The following is a 19921-nucleotide window of genomic DNA, read 5'->3' as shown; positions in this document are numbered from 1 at the left end:
GTATTGTTCGAGGCAATTAAAAACAGATCTCTTTCTGCCATATATTCCAATCTCATCATTTTTAAACATACATGAAGTTGTTACATAGACTATAATGAAATATCGAATGTTTCCTCTTGTTCTGCCATACAGAATGAAAATCAATCCAGGGGATCTTACGAAGATCAGGAAGAATACACGCGGTACATGTGCGGCCCCTAGCAACATAGTCAGGGCACTCGGCAGATTTCTGGACATTTGTAGTTGCGATTGTGTAAGGGAGTATTTGAAATGACACGCTCTAATATAATAATAATGAAAAAGGATATTTATCCAATTAGGCAAAACATTAATATATATTTAAAAGGAAATACAAAAGAAATTCGAACATTGTTATAGAAAGTGGTAAATAGTGCGTTATTTTATCATGCTTTACAATTTCAACAAAGACCGTTTCAAAAAAAAGGAGCCGAAATGATCATTTCAACTATTTATTTTTCAATACGATACCTATCGTGGGATTTCGTTTCTGACTATAACAATGCCTGCCAGAAACTGTTAACCGTGAAATGATCAGTGGTAATAAATTTAAGTAAAACACGATTATATCAGTATGAATGTTTTATTGCAAGTGTCGGAGCAATAAGGGTAAAGCAATTCTGATAAACAACACGTCCCTGGTTTCCATTTGTTGTTATTCTATTCCGAATCCTCATTCCCATGTCTTTTACATAACTCTTTTTGTTATAACGACTTACGCGTTGTTATCATGCAAACGATAGATTTATATTTTAAAAGGATATATCGAGCCTCTGTCGTAGGGGGTTGATTTTGAAATATAACCAAATAAAAAAACTGACCTATTTATATCGTGAACTGATATAAACGATGTTACAAAATTACATACATACGATTAATTAAAATTACATACATACGATTAATAACAACGTGTTTCATGTTTTGCTATACATAATAAAATCACACAAAAGAAAACAACTATTACTTTTAACTTTAACTGCTTTAGACTATGTAATAACGATTCTAATACATCGTTTACTGCTATAGAGAATAATAAAATCAGAGAAAAACGATCTTTATTTCTTCGTTTACTGTTGTACATTACATGTGTGTTCACAAATAACAGAATTTTAATATATTCTCAATTAGCACTGCTTTACGTAAAAACACGCAAATAGACCATTACTTGAATTGCTGACTTTTTATTACACATCCTAAAAACAAATCACACAACATCATGATAATGTATCTTTTATTGCTAAAGCTCATGCAAGAATAAAAGAAAATTACGATTAAATATATCGTTTTCAACTTACCATGAAAACGAATTACAATGGTTTGAATACTGCTTTACTGCAAGATAAACAAATACCTTGCTCATTAACTCACAACCATTTCAAAATGCTGTTCAAATGTCCGCGATAAAAACGTCGAATTTCTTCTGATTGATTTTGTTTTTAGATTTCTTAAGGTAGACCATGGGTAATGGGCACCATAAGGAACTGTAAAATTGACAACATAGGACAGTTATATGTCTTCAAGGTCACTTGTATGCAAAATTTAAATAAAATTTACCGCGTGGTTTAATGAGTTATGGATATATTTCTGAACTAAGACTTTGCCATTAGAAGAGCTTATTTTTAGAAATGAGGAAACTGTAAATAATCTGTAATATCATCATTATAAAAAAATGTTTTCTCTATTGTTCATTGTTAAGAAACGATTGATAACATTCAGGTAACACATTACAAGTAAAATGTTTGTTTGTTTTCTTAAATATGTATAAAAATGTTACCCTACCCCACCCATTTTTTTACACTAATTTTACCATTTCCCTATCTAAAAATGCCTTATTCAAAATATCCCTTAAATTTATCGAAATGAGGTCTGTTTTCAAAGTTTGCCTAAATTTTCTCAAAGGTATATAAGTTGATCATGCGAAATATAAAATACTTTTACCGTGTAGTTTTTTATTTTTATCGAAGGAACTTTGAAAATATCTGGGTATCATATTTGCTTATAAATTTGGCATTATTTAGCAAATAAAATACCCTAACATAATCATATAATTTAAAATCAAACTTTTTTTCTTCCCATAAGGGATCAGAGAGATACATAAATATGTTTAAAAAGAAAAAAAGAAAGAAAAAAAAAGTTGGCCCTTCTGGGGTTTGAACCCACGCCCCTCAATTTTCAATGTAGTTTACAAGCGATTTTAGCCTATTTTGATACTTCTTAAAATAAATGTTACCCTAGAATACTTTTTTCACTTCCGGCATTTTTTACGATGACAGGAAAACATTTTTAAGGCCATTTCTAGAAATGGTTTTTAATTGTTCAATTAAATAAAATTATAGAAATAACCTGCCAATCTTCTTTAGCTTTCAATACATAAAGGTTTTTCTATCAATACAATGATTTATTTTCATCAAAATAATAAATATTTCACCATAGGCAGTAGCAGCGAGTGAATATGAAATAATTTTCATACCTAACATTGAAAAAAATCCTGTATTGATAAGAAAACTTGAATTTCCCATATAAGACAAGTTCTGTTTGTATTTTGTTTTATCCTAATGATTAGAAAAGAATTCAACTTTTAAATTTTCTTTATTGGGCTGAATTTATGAGAAAGATGGTCCGCATGACAGCTAGTGAAAATACGCGAAAATATGCTTCACGGCAGTGAAAAAATAAATTTTAACACGTGAATATACGGAAAATGAAAATACGCAATTTATTACATCAATATATCTCAATATATCATTTATTATATAAGTATAAATTAATAAAAAGTTGAGGATTTATAAAATTGTCATTCAAAAACTTAAGTTAGGCTACAGTATACAAATTATCTGCATGACACAATTGAAGATATATTGAAAATAAAAAATAAAAAATCCTTAAAACATTATAATATTGTAGTGTTAGTGCAATGCCAAATCCGAATCCCAAGTAAAGAGATGGCATCAACAGGATAATTTAAAAAAAATCAGAAATATATGAAAATTATTTCATAGTGCCTCTGAATTTATGTATCTGTTTTACATGTTTTAAATGAATTAATTTTGAAAAAATATATATCGTGACAAATGTGATGGAACGAAATATTTAATATGTACTTCAATTGGGTCAATACATAACTATAAAGTTTTGAAATAAGCCAAAAATAAATACTCCATTGTATTACGACAATTGTTATTGTAAAAACTCAGTGTAGATTTGACAAAACATAACAATTGTTTTACTTTTCTGTTTCAATAAATTTATGGGATGAACATTATAAACAAATTAAAGGATTTCGATTTCAATTTAAATTTGCCACGCAGAACCACCATTCAATCAAGAAAGCTTTATTCCGTCCTCAAGATGTAAATACCGAACGTAAAATGTAATTGTACAACATTTACTTTTGTTTCATATAAATGTTGTACATTTTCTTTTTCACTGTTATAATTGCAAACTTAATTGCAAGTTCTTAGACAGTTCTGTCTTTTTTGTACCGAACGGAAACAGATTTACTGTATAAATGACAGGGCAAAAGATTTTTCCTATTGATAATTACACAAACTGTATTACTATTGTATGACAAATGGACATAAATGGCAACCTTAAAGGTAAGAAACTACTCCTCAATGATAAAGAACAAATTCTTTTTTTTTCAATAGTGTTATAAATAAGTACAGGTTTAATCAAATTAATGTAGGTAGTACTCAAACTCAAATGGTAACGCAGCTATAGCTATTTATCTGTAGTATAACAGGAGTAGTATAAAAATAGTTATTACATGTAAACTACATGTTGCCGTTATTAAACATTGATTATAGTAATATTTCACATATGTGTTTTAATTGCTTTCATGAACTTTCTTGTAACGCAAACACTTTATTGCATTTAATCAAAACTGTTAACATAAGATACATTATGGCTTATGATTATAATAATAATCAAATGCACATACATTATGAGTCTTATAAGATGCAAATCTAACATATTCGGGATAAGGGAATGATTTGAAAATTAGCACACACGTTATCGGTCCAGACCTACACATCAAATGGTACTTAAATCTAAAAAAAAAAAATTTCAAGTCCCGTCATGTCAAAATATCTCAATGGACGCCCTTTAAATGACATAGATGATTTCAATATACAAACATTGAACTTTAAATACCCCTTATCACATTATAAAATTCACCTATTGCATTACATTTCATTGTAGTTAACTACAAGGGAGATATATATAATGGTCATATATATTTACCCATTTCCAGATTCCACAACGCTAATATCAATCCACACAAAACATCATATGATGTTTTCAATATGATTGAATTATTGGTTGATCTCAAACATTAACCGGGACACGGATGACCAGTAGCGGACATTAAGCAGGATTATCTAGGAGTATAATGAATTATGTAATTTTATATACAATACAATGAATCCCAATTGAGAATATTTGTCACAATTTTAATTTTCGTGGACGTGTTGGAACATGATTGAAAGCATCATTGATATGGAACTAGTCCTAATGTCAATGGTTAATGGCTCTGTTTTTTCTGTCAATATCAGAGTGGCTGACCCGTGTTTTCTAAAAATAAAATAGAACTAAATATTTACAAGGTAGACCGCCGCTCATGTAACACAGCCAAAAAAAAAACATCAGGGCATCAAATGGGGACAGGGAAAACAACGGATGTAACATGTGGTGGAGAAGGAATAAAAGATTTGGCCAATTATGTTGAGTATTATCTAGGCCATCAAAATAAAACAAATCGGATAGCTTCGACCTCCTCATTATTGTTATTTCTCATTTTAAAATCTTGAAAATGGTAACATAATATAAGTATTACTCAAATGCAATAGCTGCATGAATACCCCACAAAATAAAAGACATACATAAAGGTCATTTTTTCGTCTCATTTGTTAAGTGAAACCTGTGAACAAATCAATGATTGTTTGTCCAGAATTGGTCTTTACGAACAGAGATATTCGGAGGTGGTCGTTGTTTGACAATATTATAATATGATAAAGTTCTGCTAATAAAAATTTAAAGCAAAAGTATCAAAATTTGTAGAGCGGCTTAACGTTTTAACACCTTATAAAGTATATATAATATATACAAGAACGAATTTTCAGCGTTTAAACTCAAAAGTATCATATTTGGATTCTATCTCATTAAATGAACATCTTTTCCATTTCTAGCGTTCAATAAAAATACATATCAGATGTATATTGTACACCATTTTGTCTCGCTTTCTTTTTCGTAGTAAACAAATAATATTCACTCCTAATAATAATTTAGGTTACACAGTAAAAATGTCAAAAAGAGGCCATTACATATTGTTGAGAACAGTAATGATTCTATAGGACTCTATAGGACTCTTACAAAGCTGTAAAATATTTATCAGACTCGGCTTTATAGGTTTGACAACTTTGTACTCAATTCAGTAGTGTTTTCAATAATATCCTCAACAATTTAATATTGAATTCCTTTGTAATGTAAGCCATTTTGTATCATGATAATTTACCCGCAAATAAGGATAGCTACATGTAATTAACTGAATAAACTGTTTGCACTTTTGCTTGGACGATTTCTCATATGGCATGATATAGACGCTTTCGGTTAAAATCTCCATAAAGTGCTGAGTTTTGCAATTCCATTTGTATTCTTTTTTAAACAACATCGATCAGTTTTACAGACAAAAGCTTAAACTAGTAGTAGCTTCGGCTGCGGTGAAAGGTATTTTTTATTTAATTATTTAAGGTTATAAACGCTTGATATACTTGCCAGGGAAAAAACACTTTATCAGGACTTCATCTGCCAGGACAGAAAATTGCTCTTAATGAATAATTTGTATGCAATTGAGAAATAGGAAACAAGTTATAGCAAACAAAAGAAAGGAATGTTTCTATCAAAATTTAAGTAACTAAATTGCAATTATTTACGCTCTTAATATTGACTTTTCAACATATACTATTGAGAGCGGATTTTTTCAACAGATATATCTTTAACATAGTTTGTTTCATAGTATTTGTTACACTCGAGCGACGTTTAAACAGTGTTTCCTCAATTTTAAAGATCCTGTATGTTTTGTAATTGAGGTTGCATACCACTCTTCATTGAATTATATATGTATGTAATTATGCAAATTTGTCAATTTTCAAACATGGAAGAATATGTAAAATATGTATTGCAAATATTTGTACATATTTAAGGTAATCATTAAATTATATGCATTCATTTCTTATTGGAAAAATTGACTTAGAATTTATAGAAAACTAAATTCTAATTACCTCCCTTTATTTACATGAAATATCAAATTCGGTAATATCTTTATAAATAATGTTTTTTGAAACTTACAATATCGATAAATCTTAATTTGAGCATCATAATTTGTATATAAAACCATAAAAATAATGTGTTACAGGATCTTTAAGGGAAATACAATAATAATAATAGCAAAACAATATATAATCATTCTTAAATGTTTAGACGGAAACTGAGTCACAAGTAAAATATCAACAAAAGACCATTCAACCCGAACAAGTGTCAGTCAAAGTATTACCATTGGAAACAAATATTGAACAATCAATCTGTGAGTAAAACGACCTCCACATAAAATAAGCAATAATTATACAATCAAAACAAAAAAGATCTCAAAAAGAAAAATGAATTGATGAATTTATTTTAACAAAATGGAACTATAGGATTCTTTCATCACCACATTGTTCACTATGACTTATAATTGAATAACTTATAGTTAATTTGAAAGCGCAGTGATCGAAAATGGGCACAACATTTTCATTTTAAATATTTATAAAACAATTAATACAAATGTATCATTTGTTTATCATTATAAAGTATTGTTCGTAAAAAATGTTGATAAAATACTAAATGCTTTAGTATGAACATTTATATGATGAATAATAAAATTTAATTCTAGAATATTCGTCTGCTATATTAATTTTACGAGATCTTGTAAACAACATCCATAAATAATTATTTTGTTATTTGTTTAGAAAATAGATATCAGTTTTGAGTGCATTGTTCTAGAATAAAGCAAGGTTTGAGTTCAAATTCACGAAGACCAATAGGCCTGGTTGATTAATAACCAAGCATGCATTTAACTGCGCATTATACAACTAAAATAAATGAATATCTATTTCCATTCTAACTTGGTTATAAAAAGAGAATTGATAAAAAATATGCTATATTACATTCAGCGTAAAAGTGATTTTTCTAACTGGCAACATATCTAACGTCATACGACGTGTAAGCATTCCGTGTTTATTCCTTGGAAATCTCGTGTTATATAATGCACTCGGCCATCATGGTGAACAATGTGAAGCGTATTATAATGTTATATTTAGTAATAAATATTTTTTTTTTATTTTTTTCTATAATGGACCTGTCCGTATTGTTCAAATGAAATAATCTTAAACTAAATACTACAGAATATGTGAGAGGGAAAGTAAATATTGCTTGTTAAGAAACATGTACGATTTATCAAACTTTTTTATAATTCAACAAATAGATTTAAGCAAATCAATTTACTATAAAATATGCATGAAACACACTTACTTTCCTGTGTTTTCAAAGAATGAGTTTTAAGAAATCATCTCCAAGACAGTTTTATATTCAATAATGCTATTACTTTATCAAATTTTAAAAACCAAATAAAGGTATTCGAAATTAATGTAAGCAATGTAACCATTTCATCGAGACCGGTTGTCTGATTCTCTGATACACGATTTAATTTGTTATCTTAAATAAATATAATCGTTTGACTTGAAGCGAGAGGTATTTGTGTTATACGTTATAAATCTACAATATGATAAACAAGGTCACCAAGGTAGGGCGGCGTTCAATGAACGTACAACTTGATCATAAAAATGAGCATTGAGACAATTTGTTTGATTGTCATCAAAAGAAGTACCATTGTTATTGTTACGAGACAACAAAAATACAAAAATGTATATGATTGTCAGAATAACAATTTGCTAAACACAAGAAAAAATGCGTTGTAATATGTTTTTTATACAAAGATTTACACATATTGAAGCACTTCCTTTTTCGATGCTTTTATTTCATCATCAGTATTGTTGAGAGTATTGTTCGCATGTCTTTATCTTTTATTATTCATTTTTAACCATTTATTTATGAAGAAACTGTTTTTGTGTTGTTGTTTTTTGTTGTTGTTATACATATATAAAAACTTGCAAATGATATAGTCGTATTTATGATTTACTGTAGGAAAATACAAATGTTCAAGTTTTTGAACGAAACAACCACTAACAATATTTTAATTTCAAAAGCTGAAAATTATGTCTTGGTTATAATATGGTATAATACCATTATTATGATTTAGCATTCCTATGGTCCATTCATTCATTCGATGGTTATATTACCACTGTTATTGTTTCCAGACAAAAACAAAAAAATGTATATATGTTTTTAAGAATAATAATTTGCCAAATTCAAGAAAAAATATTAGGTTTTTAGATAAAGAATTACAAATATTGACACATTTCATTTTTCGGTGACGTTTTATATCATCAAATTTATTGTTAAGAGTAATGTTCGAACGCTGTTAACATTTTTATACAAATCATTTATTATTTATTTCTAACCATACATTAATGAGGAAACAGTTTGTTTGGGTGTTGTTTTGCCAAAAATAGGAACGTATATATATTTGCAAATGATATAGTCATAATAAGTTCACTAGTTCACGACATAAAATAGGCATTTATTCTAATAATATTTATCATAATAACCTCTCAACGGAAAACATGGTGCTCACATAAATTTTGTTAGTCTTTCAATTGCCTAAATGTGTTAAACGTCTTACTATATTCAACTTTTATCTTAAAAGATGTGGATAACCTTCAGAATTATTAGTATTGGGAGTGATTCAATTGTCTTATGGTTTTTTTATTTAGTTTTTGTTAAGATTTCTATAAAAAGATGTGATCAAACTAAAAATAATTGATTTTGTTGTAAAATTAACTGGCTTGTACACTGATGTTTTTCAATTATTAGAATTGCATTGCAAAACTTCATAAATTACTAGTCTGAAATGACAAACATAGCTCGGCATTTCATAAAGCGGCATATTTTTTTCCGAAATTAATAGCTTATACAGGTGTTGAAATCAAAACACAATTATTTTGTTGTAGAAATGGTATAAAAGATATTTTCTGAAAAAGACTAACTGTCGAAAGCTTAAAAAAAACATTTCGTTTTAAATGTGCAAATTGCATTTATGGAAATTATATCAAATACAAAATGAAGCAGTTTTTGTTATACGATTCACGAGACAAAATATTTCCGGAAATCGACATTGAATATTCCATATCATGTTTACAGTTTTTTGGTCTAATTAATTAAAGTAATAGACAGTTATTGACAACACCACATGTTCACTATTATATAAAGAATAGCAAAAATACATTTATTAACAAACAGTCCATTAGAGCAGACGGCATTGAGAAAAAAACAGAATTAATAGACTATTTCAACATTTACATAAGTATTCGAGTTATTTTGAAAGAAACAAATTGGAAGCTTTCAAACCTGTGTCAGCTAAATTTGAGGTTATTTTTTAATGTTCTTCAGAAAATACGTATTCAAATTCTTTACAGTCTTAAAATGCAGTATCAGCGTTTTATGGAATGCAATATCTATCATTTCTTTTCATACTGTAGGCGTTATTGTAGGCTGTTTCAAATAATTTCCTTGTTTACATAGCAAAACTCTTATAAGAAAACATGTTAAAGCATGAAATGACAACAACTTAAACATTTGTTTCATATTTGTCTCATTTATATCAATTATTGTATATATGGTAATAAGAGAACTAAATGAATCATCTAGTATATCTACACTAATAGCTGAATTTAAAAAAAATAATGCATTTCTTGAGATAATATTTTAAAACGAATCTTGGTCCAATTATTTTCTGTTATAAAGATATAGTGATAATTTTCAACAAAAACTTGAGACATGTCCTATGCAACATACGTAGTCGTTAACCATGTGAGAGGTATCGTATATTGCATTTAATGCAATTTATTCATCCACGACCTTGCGACATTTAGATGGTAACACATTTCAGAGGATTAATCATTAATAAAAAGGGACGTGTTGTATAAGTAAAAGTAAAACAAAACATTGATTTTAATATCACCAATTTTTAATTAACCCTACCAGTCATATTGTATCATGTTCAATGTATGTTTTGTTGTGTTTTTTTTGTTGTTGTTTTTGTTTGGTTTTTTTCCTTCTTTTTTTCTTTTTTTATTAGTCCTTTGAACTCATATTCAGCTTTAATATAGACATGCTCTTGTGCGCAGCTTAGAATTTTTTAATTTAATCAATGTTTGTACAAACATTTAGAAAAAATAAGATGATTTGCGTGATAAGATCATTTGGTTTTATATACAACATCGGTGTATTAATTCTAATAAAGAATGAGCAATATTAAAAATTGATGTAATTATATATTCTTGTTCATTTTGATTATAATATATTTATTGCATGCCATCTTTCTACAAAGTGTATGTTTTATTGATTAAGAACAATGCTATGTTCGGTGACACGTTACACTCTAGAATCATTATCACTAACTGTATTATATTCATTTCCGACAACAACGAAAAACACGGGAAACATCTTAGTTCGTTTCGAATTTTCACTTTATTAAGACATAGAAATTGACGTCAGTTTTAACGTTATGGTGGAATATACGACACAAATAATTTCTGGGATTTTCTCATGAATTGAAGTACACATTGCAATTACCATTTCATTTAAATTCATGATTTGTTTTTAACTGTCCAGCTGTAACTTAAGAAACAACAAGGGAAAGTTTTAATAGAATTCCAAACATCTTGTTTTATTGTATTGCTACATCACTTTTGAATTAAATTGAATAATAAGACTTTAGTTTGCGTTTTTGTTGTTATTGCTGTTGTTTTTTTTTTTTTGTTTGTTTTTTTTTTTTTTTTTTTTTTTTTTTGTTTTTTTTGTTTTTTTTGTTGTTCTTCTTCTTCGTAGTCAAATTAAACGTTTTCCCTATAACTAACATTTTAACGTGTCTTGGGAAAATCATAAAAAATCATAAAAATAAATTGACTAGGACAAAGTAAGTTTGAGAAGATGAGACAAAATTAGATATTATCCCGGAACAATAAGTAACATGGTAAAGCAAACAAGAAACCTTTCTTGTAAGCAGTAATATAATATGAACATAATTATCATGAAATTTCAGTCATTACTCTTTTCTGTAGATAATGTTTACGAATTTGAATTTGTTTAGGCACAATAAATAACATCATAAGACAACCTTTGGTTACCGTTGTAAGATAAAATGAACCTATGACTTTGATTTCCTAAAATTAAAATTTTGCATGCCTGTTATTATAGTCTTTTATATGTTTTATTTTCTATTTGACCATTTGTAAGCTGTGCAAGTTGTTAAAACGTTATATAGTTCAACAAGATCTTTAGAAGAGTTATTTAATATTTGTAATTTTTCTTAGCATATTTTGTCGAGTGATTGTCGAAACACATTTCAATAATTATGTAAATGTTATTACAAAGGCACGTTAACTCTAATAACAACAGTTAAAGGGGTACTTCGATTAATGTGAGATTCATTTCAATGGGTTTTTTTTTACTTTTTCGTCAATAGTTTTGCAAAATAGAAGGAAAATAAATAAATATCAACTATCAGTATCAGAGTCCATATTACCGATGGAAACAAGAACATATTCATTCACTCTGTAAATCTCTATGATATCTAATAGCAAAATATCTCAGAGAAATCCGTTACAAAAGAGAAGTTAATTGTGACAATCAAATTTCCACAGAAACGCTAGACATGGACATAAGTTTAAATAGCATCCTCTTGTAATAAATAAAAAAGAAAACCTTTCTTGACAGATATATGTCACACGATAGTTAACTAAATTAAAACCATGTTAAATAATACTTAAATAATATGCTTAAAGGATTGCATTGCTTTCTTGAATTTCTGTCTTAGTTTACACTTTAGTTATAGAAGAGGTAGACTTTGTCTGGCGATAAAACATATCTGACACGAATTAACAGTACCGGAAGTGGTGGATCAAACCGATTAATAAATAAAATACTTATAATTCCAATATAGAGAAAATATAGAATCTAGGAATCCCTAAAGAAATTCCAAAAGGACAAAATTGAAAATGTTTCAGGATCGGTTTGATGGAGCCTGTTCATGGACGGTAATGTCAGGTGCAAACTACCGTCCAAGTCCCCTAGCACCGGCTTACGCAGAATTCAACATTAAAACGCAAAAATAGTGAAATTTTGAATTTAGAAACACCTGCAGAGGTGTTCAGAAAATCTTCAATGTGGCACTTTCATGCCTTTCAATGAAAAGTGGCGTATGGTCACAAAGGAAAAGAAATAAGAAAACAGTCGGGGGAGCTTAACACAATGGAATTTTGAAAAGGGATCAGAGATTATGAAGCCCGAATATCACATGTAAGACGTCAAAAGACAAATTTAAAAAGCAGGCAACATATTCTAAGTGTGATTCAAAATCGATGGACATTTTAAAAAGTAAAATGCAATATGCGATACAAGATATTTCCGGCATACACCTATAAATTGAATTAAAATAGTTAATGTTGTATATTTTCAGACAAATTAGTTGCTTTTCCGTTATATTTTATTTTTTTCAACATTTTAATATTTGTATAGAGTGTCAAATTATTTCTTCTGGTACACATCTGTTTCCTTACAGAAAATGAAAACTTGAAAGTTATCTTTATTAATGGAAAAACTCTGATTAAGAGATTTTGATTTTATACCAAAATTGTTTCTTTTCAACTGAATTAATTATTCATATGCTGACCGGAGACCAAAGTAATGTTAGTTTAAGACTTGGTACTTGGCGGACTTGAGCATTACCTTAGTGATTGTATTTGTTATTCTTAGAATATGTTCTCTTAAGGTGATTCGAAATTTTTTTAAGATCAAATCGGTTTCTTTCGATGAAATTCTGTAACTATTTACAAATACTTAAAACTTTTTTTGTATATACAACTTTTTGAATCTGAATGAAGGCAATCGATGAAAAAATTCTAAAAAAGCAAACAAATTAAAACATTCTACGAAATAAATATTCGTAGCGAAACAGTTATGATATTTAAGAATATACCTGAAATAATGTATGCTCTGGAAGGGCATCTGAGGTCTTTCTCCACCGGTAAAGCTTCATTAATGTGGTATCAATAACAAGCTAACATGTAAATAGACCCGATAACCTTCATTTCCTCGTATTTTTCGCAATATTGAACAATAAAAAGTTTTATATGTATTCGTGTTTGAACACTCCTTGTATATTTTCGACAGAAATAATTCACCAATAATTGTTGAATTTTTGAAAAACTCCGGTATAATTATTATCTTTTTTCTCTCAAAAATAAAATCTTACTTCCTTTCAGAGTGTATTTTTAAGCTATTTGCTACCTACACGATCGAAGTAAATGTAATTCGAGATCTGTATAAATCAACAATTCGAGATCTGTATTAACCAACAATCCGAAATCAAATCCTGCTATCGCTGATCTATTTTCCTGTTTTAATAACCAAAGAAGATATTTGCGATTTTCAGACACAAGGGGTAATCAAAGATGATTTTTAGTTTTCTTAACTCGTCTTTTCGTCTTTATTTCAAACATCATGTAAACTTCTGCGCAAGAGTTATTTAAAGCCATTTATCCCGTACCAATGCTGCTCGCTTTACATAATTTTCTTCAATTCTTCAAACTAATTCAGTATTGAATCTACACCCACTTATTATTCTCCATTTGTTATACTGTATAATTAATGGTAATAGAACATTTCGGACCATAGACATTTCGGACCAGACATTTCGGACCAGATTTTGGGACACTTCGGACCATATTTAGGGAAAATTCAAAGTTTCTTGTGAACGAACTTATTTAAACAGATTTTGCGACATTCAGTATTTTATACTTTGAAAGGATCTGAATTTTAATTTTTAAAGTTTTTTTATAAAGGTGCAGAAAAGCTACCTCGGAAACAATCATTGTTTTAATGCTCTTTCATTAAAGCAATATCTTGGGATTGAAATATTAAGACTTGTGCAAATCTTTTAAGTAATTATTTACAAGTATTTTATTGTAATATTACACAGTTTGCATAAAGTATTGAAAATGAAAGAAAAAAAAGAAATTTGTATAATTCTGTCATTTTGATCTCTATCAGACTTGGACAATATTAGAATTATAAATCAAGTATCAAGTACTCTAGGATATCGTATCATTTAATTGATAAGTGTTTTTACTCAAACACGAATAGAAGAGTCTCTGCTGATCATTGAAAAATATATCTGCTGTTCTCTGGTATCATCCGGTTTAACATTATCGTCCTCCTGCTATCAAAGTATTGTTTTACTGTCAAATGGAAACAAATTGAAAGGACAAATTACGAATATTTCTTATGAAAGCTGAAATCTAGACTCATTTAAACTAATTGTGGTAGATCCATTTCCGACAATAATAGGGAAAAGAACGGAAATAGCTCAGTTCGTTTCGTATGATTTTACAAAGATTGCGATATAGAAATGAAATCGACGACAAATTAAACGGTGTAGTGTAATATGCAAGACGAGATATTTCCGGGGCTCTTTAGATTAAGATGAAATTACAGTAGTTTGCAACTTTTATATAAATAAGCGAAAAGTATATGAGAATATATAAATATTATACAAAAAGTCATATATTTATAGCATAATTTCTGAAATATTATATAGTACGAAATGGATAATTTGATGAAGGCTCAAAAGTTTCATGTTGGTCGTAGACACATATGACGGGTATCCTTGAATCACGAACTAAAAAACGAATGACGTCACGCCATGATACATATTTTCGCAGTTTTTACTGAATCGCAAAAACTGGACATTAGTTGTATTCCTATTTAGCTATATTCATCTAACAATAGGATAATCTAAAACATATTAAAGGAACTCCATTGAGATTCATAAGCCTAAAACCATAAAATCTTAATTTCTCACATAGATCAACTGGGGCACCTAAAACAGAAATATATACAAAGGATAATTAAGAAATATACATAGAAATACACTGAAAATCGTATGTTTGTGCTATTCTCAGTCCGATTTGAGTGAAAAGCATTTAAACGCTTTTCAATTCTAGGTCATTTTTGACAATTAAAACAATTTATCTGGAAAAAACGAACCGGGCTAATGATTTTAAGTTTTGCACATAAATTGTTGTTATAGACCTACATCAGATGGAGTAATAATCTCAAAAAAAATATTTCCAGTCCCGCCATGTCAAAAAAACCTCAGTGGAGTCCCTTTAACCAAGCAAAAATTGATAGAGCACAGTTAAAATGATAATACAGTTAAAATTGTATACCACTTAAACTTTTTATTCTCAGACATAATTCCGGGCATCACGATCATAATCATATAGAAACAGCAAAATTTCTTCCTATAGTTAAAGTAACATTTCCCGTCTTTAAAAAGGATCACTTATTAAAATAATTGATGTATAGGAATGGAACGGTTATTAATTCACAGTTCAGATGTACTGTAAAATGTATGACTTAATACGCCATTTTCAAACTATCATTTTGTTAAAATCCTGTTGAGCCCTAAACATGCTACAAAGTTATAATGTATAGTATTATTTTCATTTCTCAAAAAAAGAAATTTACAGTTTCTGCAAAAGTACTCATTTTCCATATATCTCCACCATCTTAAGCTGCTTCTTTGGTAACCAATCAATTATAATGATGTAGTATGTTTCAAGGAAGTGAAAACGCTACTTTTTGTTCACGGTTTGCTACCTTTATGAAAAATTATTTTAGATTCAGCACTTTCTGTACTTAATTATGGTGATAAGTATTTGATTTTCTTTTCCATTTTTTAAAACTAAACTAAACATGTTTGTCCCTTCTAAAGAAAAAAAAACATTTTGGAGACATAATGTGCTTTTTCCAGTATTTCTCCTTCTATCACCTTTCATGTCCCTCGATCATTCAGCTATGTCCGTTTTTACAACCTTCTAGTTGTACAACATATAATGCTAAAAACTAATGAAATATGTATGATTCTTGATCACATTATGCCAATCCAAATGTAAATGGTCAAAGAAAACAAGAAAAAGTAAAACCAACTTGACATTTTGCTATAATTGTGTTCAATTTTACAAGAAATTTCCATAAATATCGCTCAAAATGTATCGGTAACGCTAAATTCTTAAAACGAGTGTGACAGTATTGTTATAATTTAGGTATAGTAGTTAAACACATTTTTCTTTATCAATTATAGGTCACTCACCATTATGATATCCAGTCTTAAAAATTTATTACTAAGTCAACACACATTGACAACAAAAAATGAGCATAATGTAACCTGAATGAAAAAAAATCTCCAAGATATATAAAGGATTATGGGAAAATCAGTAGAAGGTATGTATCTCAAGATATACTTCTAAAAGGAGGGGCAGCTATATCTTATGATTTAATTGTTTCTATTTAAAAACGATAAAAATGTGCTGTATCCATAATCTAATGGTCGATTCTGGAAAAGTTTGTAACATGGAATGTTTCTGTTATTTAATGCACATGGAAACTGTACCTATAACAAAATAAAATGTTCCTGTACAAAATATTATGGTGCTATCTTAAGTAAATACATTTATTACATGCTTTTCGGTGGTTTATAGAAATATATCAATGAAATAAAAACTGATAATTTCACTGTTTTAAATAGTGAAATACCAATTTGATAATTTCACTGTTTTGAATATTTGAGCCCGTTACGTTGTTTCAGTGAAACAAAAGCGTTCACAGTACTGGAAACCAACTTAATGGCGTGACGTCGTAAATGACGTCACGTTGTATTATTATTTGGCGCCCTTTTCATTTAGTACTAGGTTAAAATGTCTTTTATAACATTTCTTTGCATATAATAAAAAGAAAATCTGTTTAGTTTAATGTAAGATCGAATGATATTTCACCTCGTGAACACCAAAAGTTCATAGTTTCAAAGTTCATATTTCACTCGTGGCTGCGCCACTCGTGAAATATACCTTTTGGTGCTCACTCGGTGAAATATATTCCGATCTTACACTGAACTAAACAAATATCCTCTATTTCTAACCGTACGTTTAGCAATAATTTCGTGCATGTGCCATTCGCTCAAAGTATACCAGCATACATTATTTCTTTCATACAGGCAGTCTGGGATTATTCATTTTCAAAATTTAAACAAAATTTCTGAAACAGCTGAAAAATGTTTTACACACTAAGAATAGAGTGTACAGTAGTGGAATTTTGATATATGTTTTTATATTTTTACATAAAGCTGCTGTACGTATGTTCATGAACTTGGTAAATATTCAATTCAAATTAAGTTTTGTTTCAAATGATAATGCTAAACATAAATTTTGTAATGAACAAGATTATATATGAAGTCACTCCCGAAATAGAGACAGAATTGTATTTGTTTGTATATTTGCACTGTAGGAAATTATTTAGTGGTGTTAAATGTTCGACGTAGGAAACTATTTAGTGGTGTTCATTCATTCCCAGGGGCAGATAATTCAATACTCTAATGGCGTCTACAGTTGATATGGACTTTCCAATTGATGGAATTCTGCCGAAAAAAGAAACCGGTGCTGCATCATTCGTCAATAAGTATCCAGATTTTGACGGTAGAAATGTTTTGATAGCAATTTTAGACACCGGTGTCGATCCAGGAGCTTCTGGGTTACAGGTATCCATAAAATATCACAATGATTTTGGGAAATAAATTTGACATGCATGACATTTCATAATATATCTGTATCCGGTGCATTTTTTAATGTTATATTTTGTCGTAATATTCAATTTAAACCCATCTTTTTTTTTAATAAATATGTCTTAACATTATCATATAATTTTGAGTATTTATTTATTCATTTGTTGAATGCTGTGTAAATTTTGGATTATTCATCCATGTCATCCTGCACACAGACACTTGGAGTATGGACCAGCCCTTCTCCGCCCCTGAATATTGAAAACTAAAAGTATGATTTATTACAAGAATTAGTTTTAAATTTTTGCTTATATAAGTATGAGACGGCTATATTAGTATGAGACGGCTAAGTGTCTAGCACGTGAACAAGTAAGTCCAATAGATTAGACGTTACGGACTTGTTATAGTTTTTTAACCAATCAGATTTCTTGCACTTTATGGCGGCCATTTGTTTATCGGCTGTATAAGGAATTTAATTACATGAGAGGATTTAATCATGATTTTTTGGATGTGACAGTTTAATTATTTTGTCCAATTTCCAAAGGTATTTATTTTTCAGTTTTGTTCATAAATAGGTCAAAATTAATGTAAATACACGCTGTCTTAATTGTTTTTTCATTCCGCCTGATTTTCTGGCGGAACGGGCTATGGGTTTTTGAGCAATTTCGATATGACGTTGCCTTGCCCTGAAGCAAAAATATCTCAAAGCGACGTCATATTTATAGGACTAGTGAACAAGTTTGAATAGAATTTCATAATATTTTAAAAAAGTCAATTTTTTACCAACGTTTCAATGATATTTTAGGGACTTTTTTAAACATTGTCAAAATAGCAGAAAACTAGTTTTATGTTCAAGACACGTGACCAGGTCATAATAATATGCAAACATATTTTGATGTACGGTTTGCACGATAAAAATAGACATGGTGTATACAAGTGCATGGGTGAAAGTTTTCAGGACTATTCCTGAAGTTCAGGATTTTCAGTCTGCTGAAAGCCTTCTATTTCTTATGTAAAACTATAGAAAAACTGCTAAATTCAGGATTTTCAGGATTTTTAAAATTTCCAACTTTCACCCATGCAAGTGTGGATCAAGAAGGGGAGCCACGCACATAACCCCAAGTGTCTGTGATCTTGCAGAGAGCTTTGACAATTCTTTGTCTCCAGCAGGGGTTGATAAAATGGAAGAAAATAAATAATTAACTTTCAAAGTAAATGATGAGTTGGTCAGTCATTTTGGCCCCCTTTTCCTGAAGGTTGGGCGTCTGTGGTTCCCTTATTACCCACCACCTATGCTCCATTGCTATTGATACAGTGGGAGAACTTACTGTAAGATCAGCGTAAACTATATATGGCCATAGGACAATTTCCACACAGATAATAATGCCCTCTGTTAGAACATGTCATTAGTTACTTATTGTTTGACACATACTTACTTGCAATTGGGTCAACATGAAGTCCTGATAAGATGTTGATTTAGAAATTTAGGGTTTTTTTCTGGCCCATTTAAGATCGATATTGTGTTGTGATCCAAAGGCCAAAAAGAATGGTACTCAGGGTTGTCATTAAGAGGCGGCAGGAGGCCAAAGTGCCTGTCTCAAATGCATTATGGGCCGTCTCAAAATTAAGAAAACACTTTTTGTTATGCATGATAAAGACAGAAATGACCGTCTCAATTTCAAAACAAACCTTCTGCAAAAAATGTTAATGACAACCCTGGACTACTTGTCTCAATTTCAAGAAGAAATTCCCCAACAAAAAACAAAATATGTTAATGTCACAGGGTGAGAAAAAATGGGCAGCCAGACAGGGACTCGAACCTAGGACTATCATCTAATCAATACCCTACCGCGGCTCTACCGACTGAGCCATCAGGCCGCTAACACATCTTCTCCCCTAAATAGTGAACAATTTTGAACCTTGACATACTTTTCCTGCTATATTGAAATTTGTCGTGGAATTTCACACAGTAACAGAGCAATGTGAATTAAACTCCGAGTTATATTCAATCACGGCCCCACGTTAGGTGCTAAATGTCACAGGGTGAGAAAAATGTGCAGCCTGACAAGGAGT

General features: G+C 29.6%; 1 protein-coding gene across 1 annotated transcript in view; it reads left to right on the top strand.

Moving 5' to 3' along the window:
- The first annotated feature begins 17649 nt into the window (after window positions 1-17649).
- The window catches only part of LOC132755966 (tripeptidyl-peptidase 2-like), a 34294-nt gene continuing 32022 nt past the window's right edge, over window positions 17650-19921 (top strand). The window contains exon 1 of the mRNA XM_060746908.1: window positions 17650-17827. Within this exon, the coding sequence (XP_060602891.1) occupies window positions 17666-17827 (162 nt within the window). The 5' untranslated portion in view covers window positions 17650-17665. The remainder of the gene's footprint in view (window positions 17828-19921) is intronic.

This window comes from Ruditapes philippinarum, unplaced genomic scaffold, assembly GCF_026571515.1.
Source record: "Ruditapes philippinarum isolate M1 unplaced genomic scaffold, ASM2657151v2 ctg3913_1_1_1_1, whole genome shotgun sequence".
NCBI classification, from domain to species: Eukaryota; Metazoa; Mollusca; class Bivalvia; order Venerida; family Veneridae; genus Ruditapes; species Ruditapes philippinarum.
The sequence above is the reverse complement of the archived record's forward strand: the minus strand, read 5'-3'. Positions and strand labels throughout refer to the sequence as shown.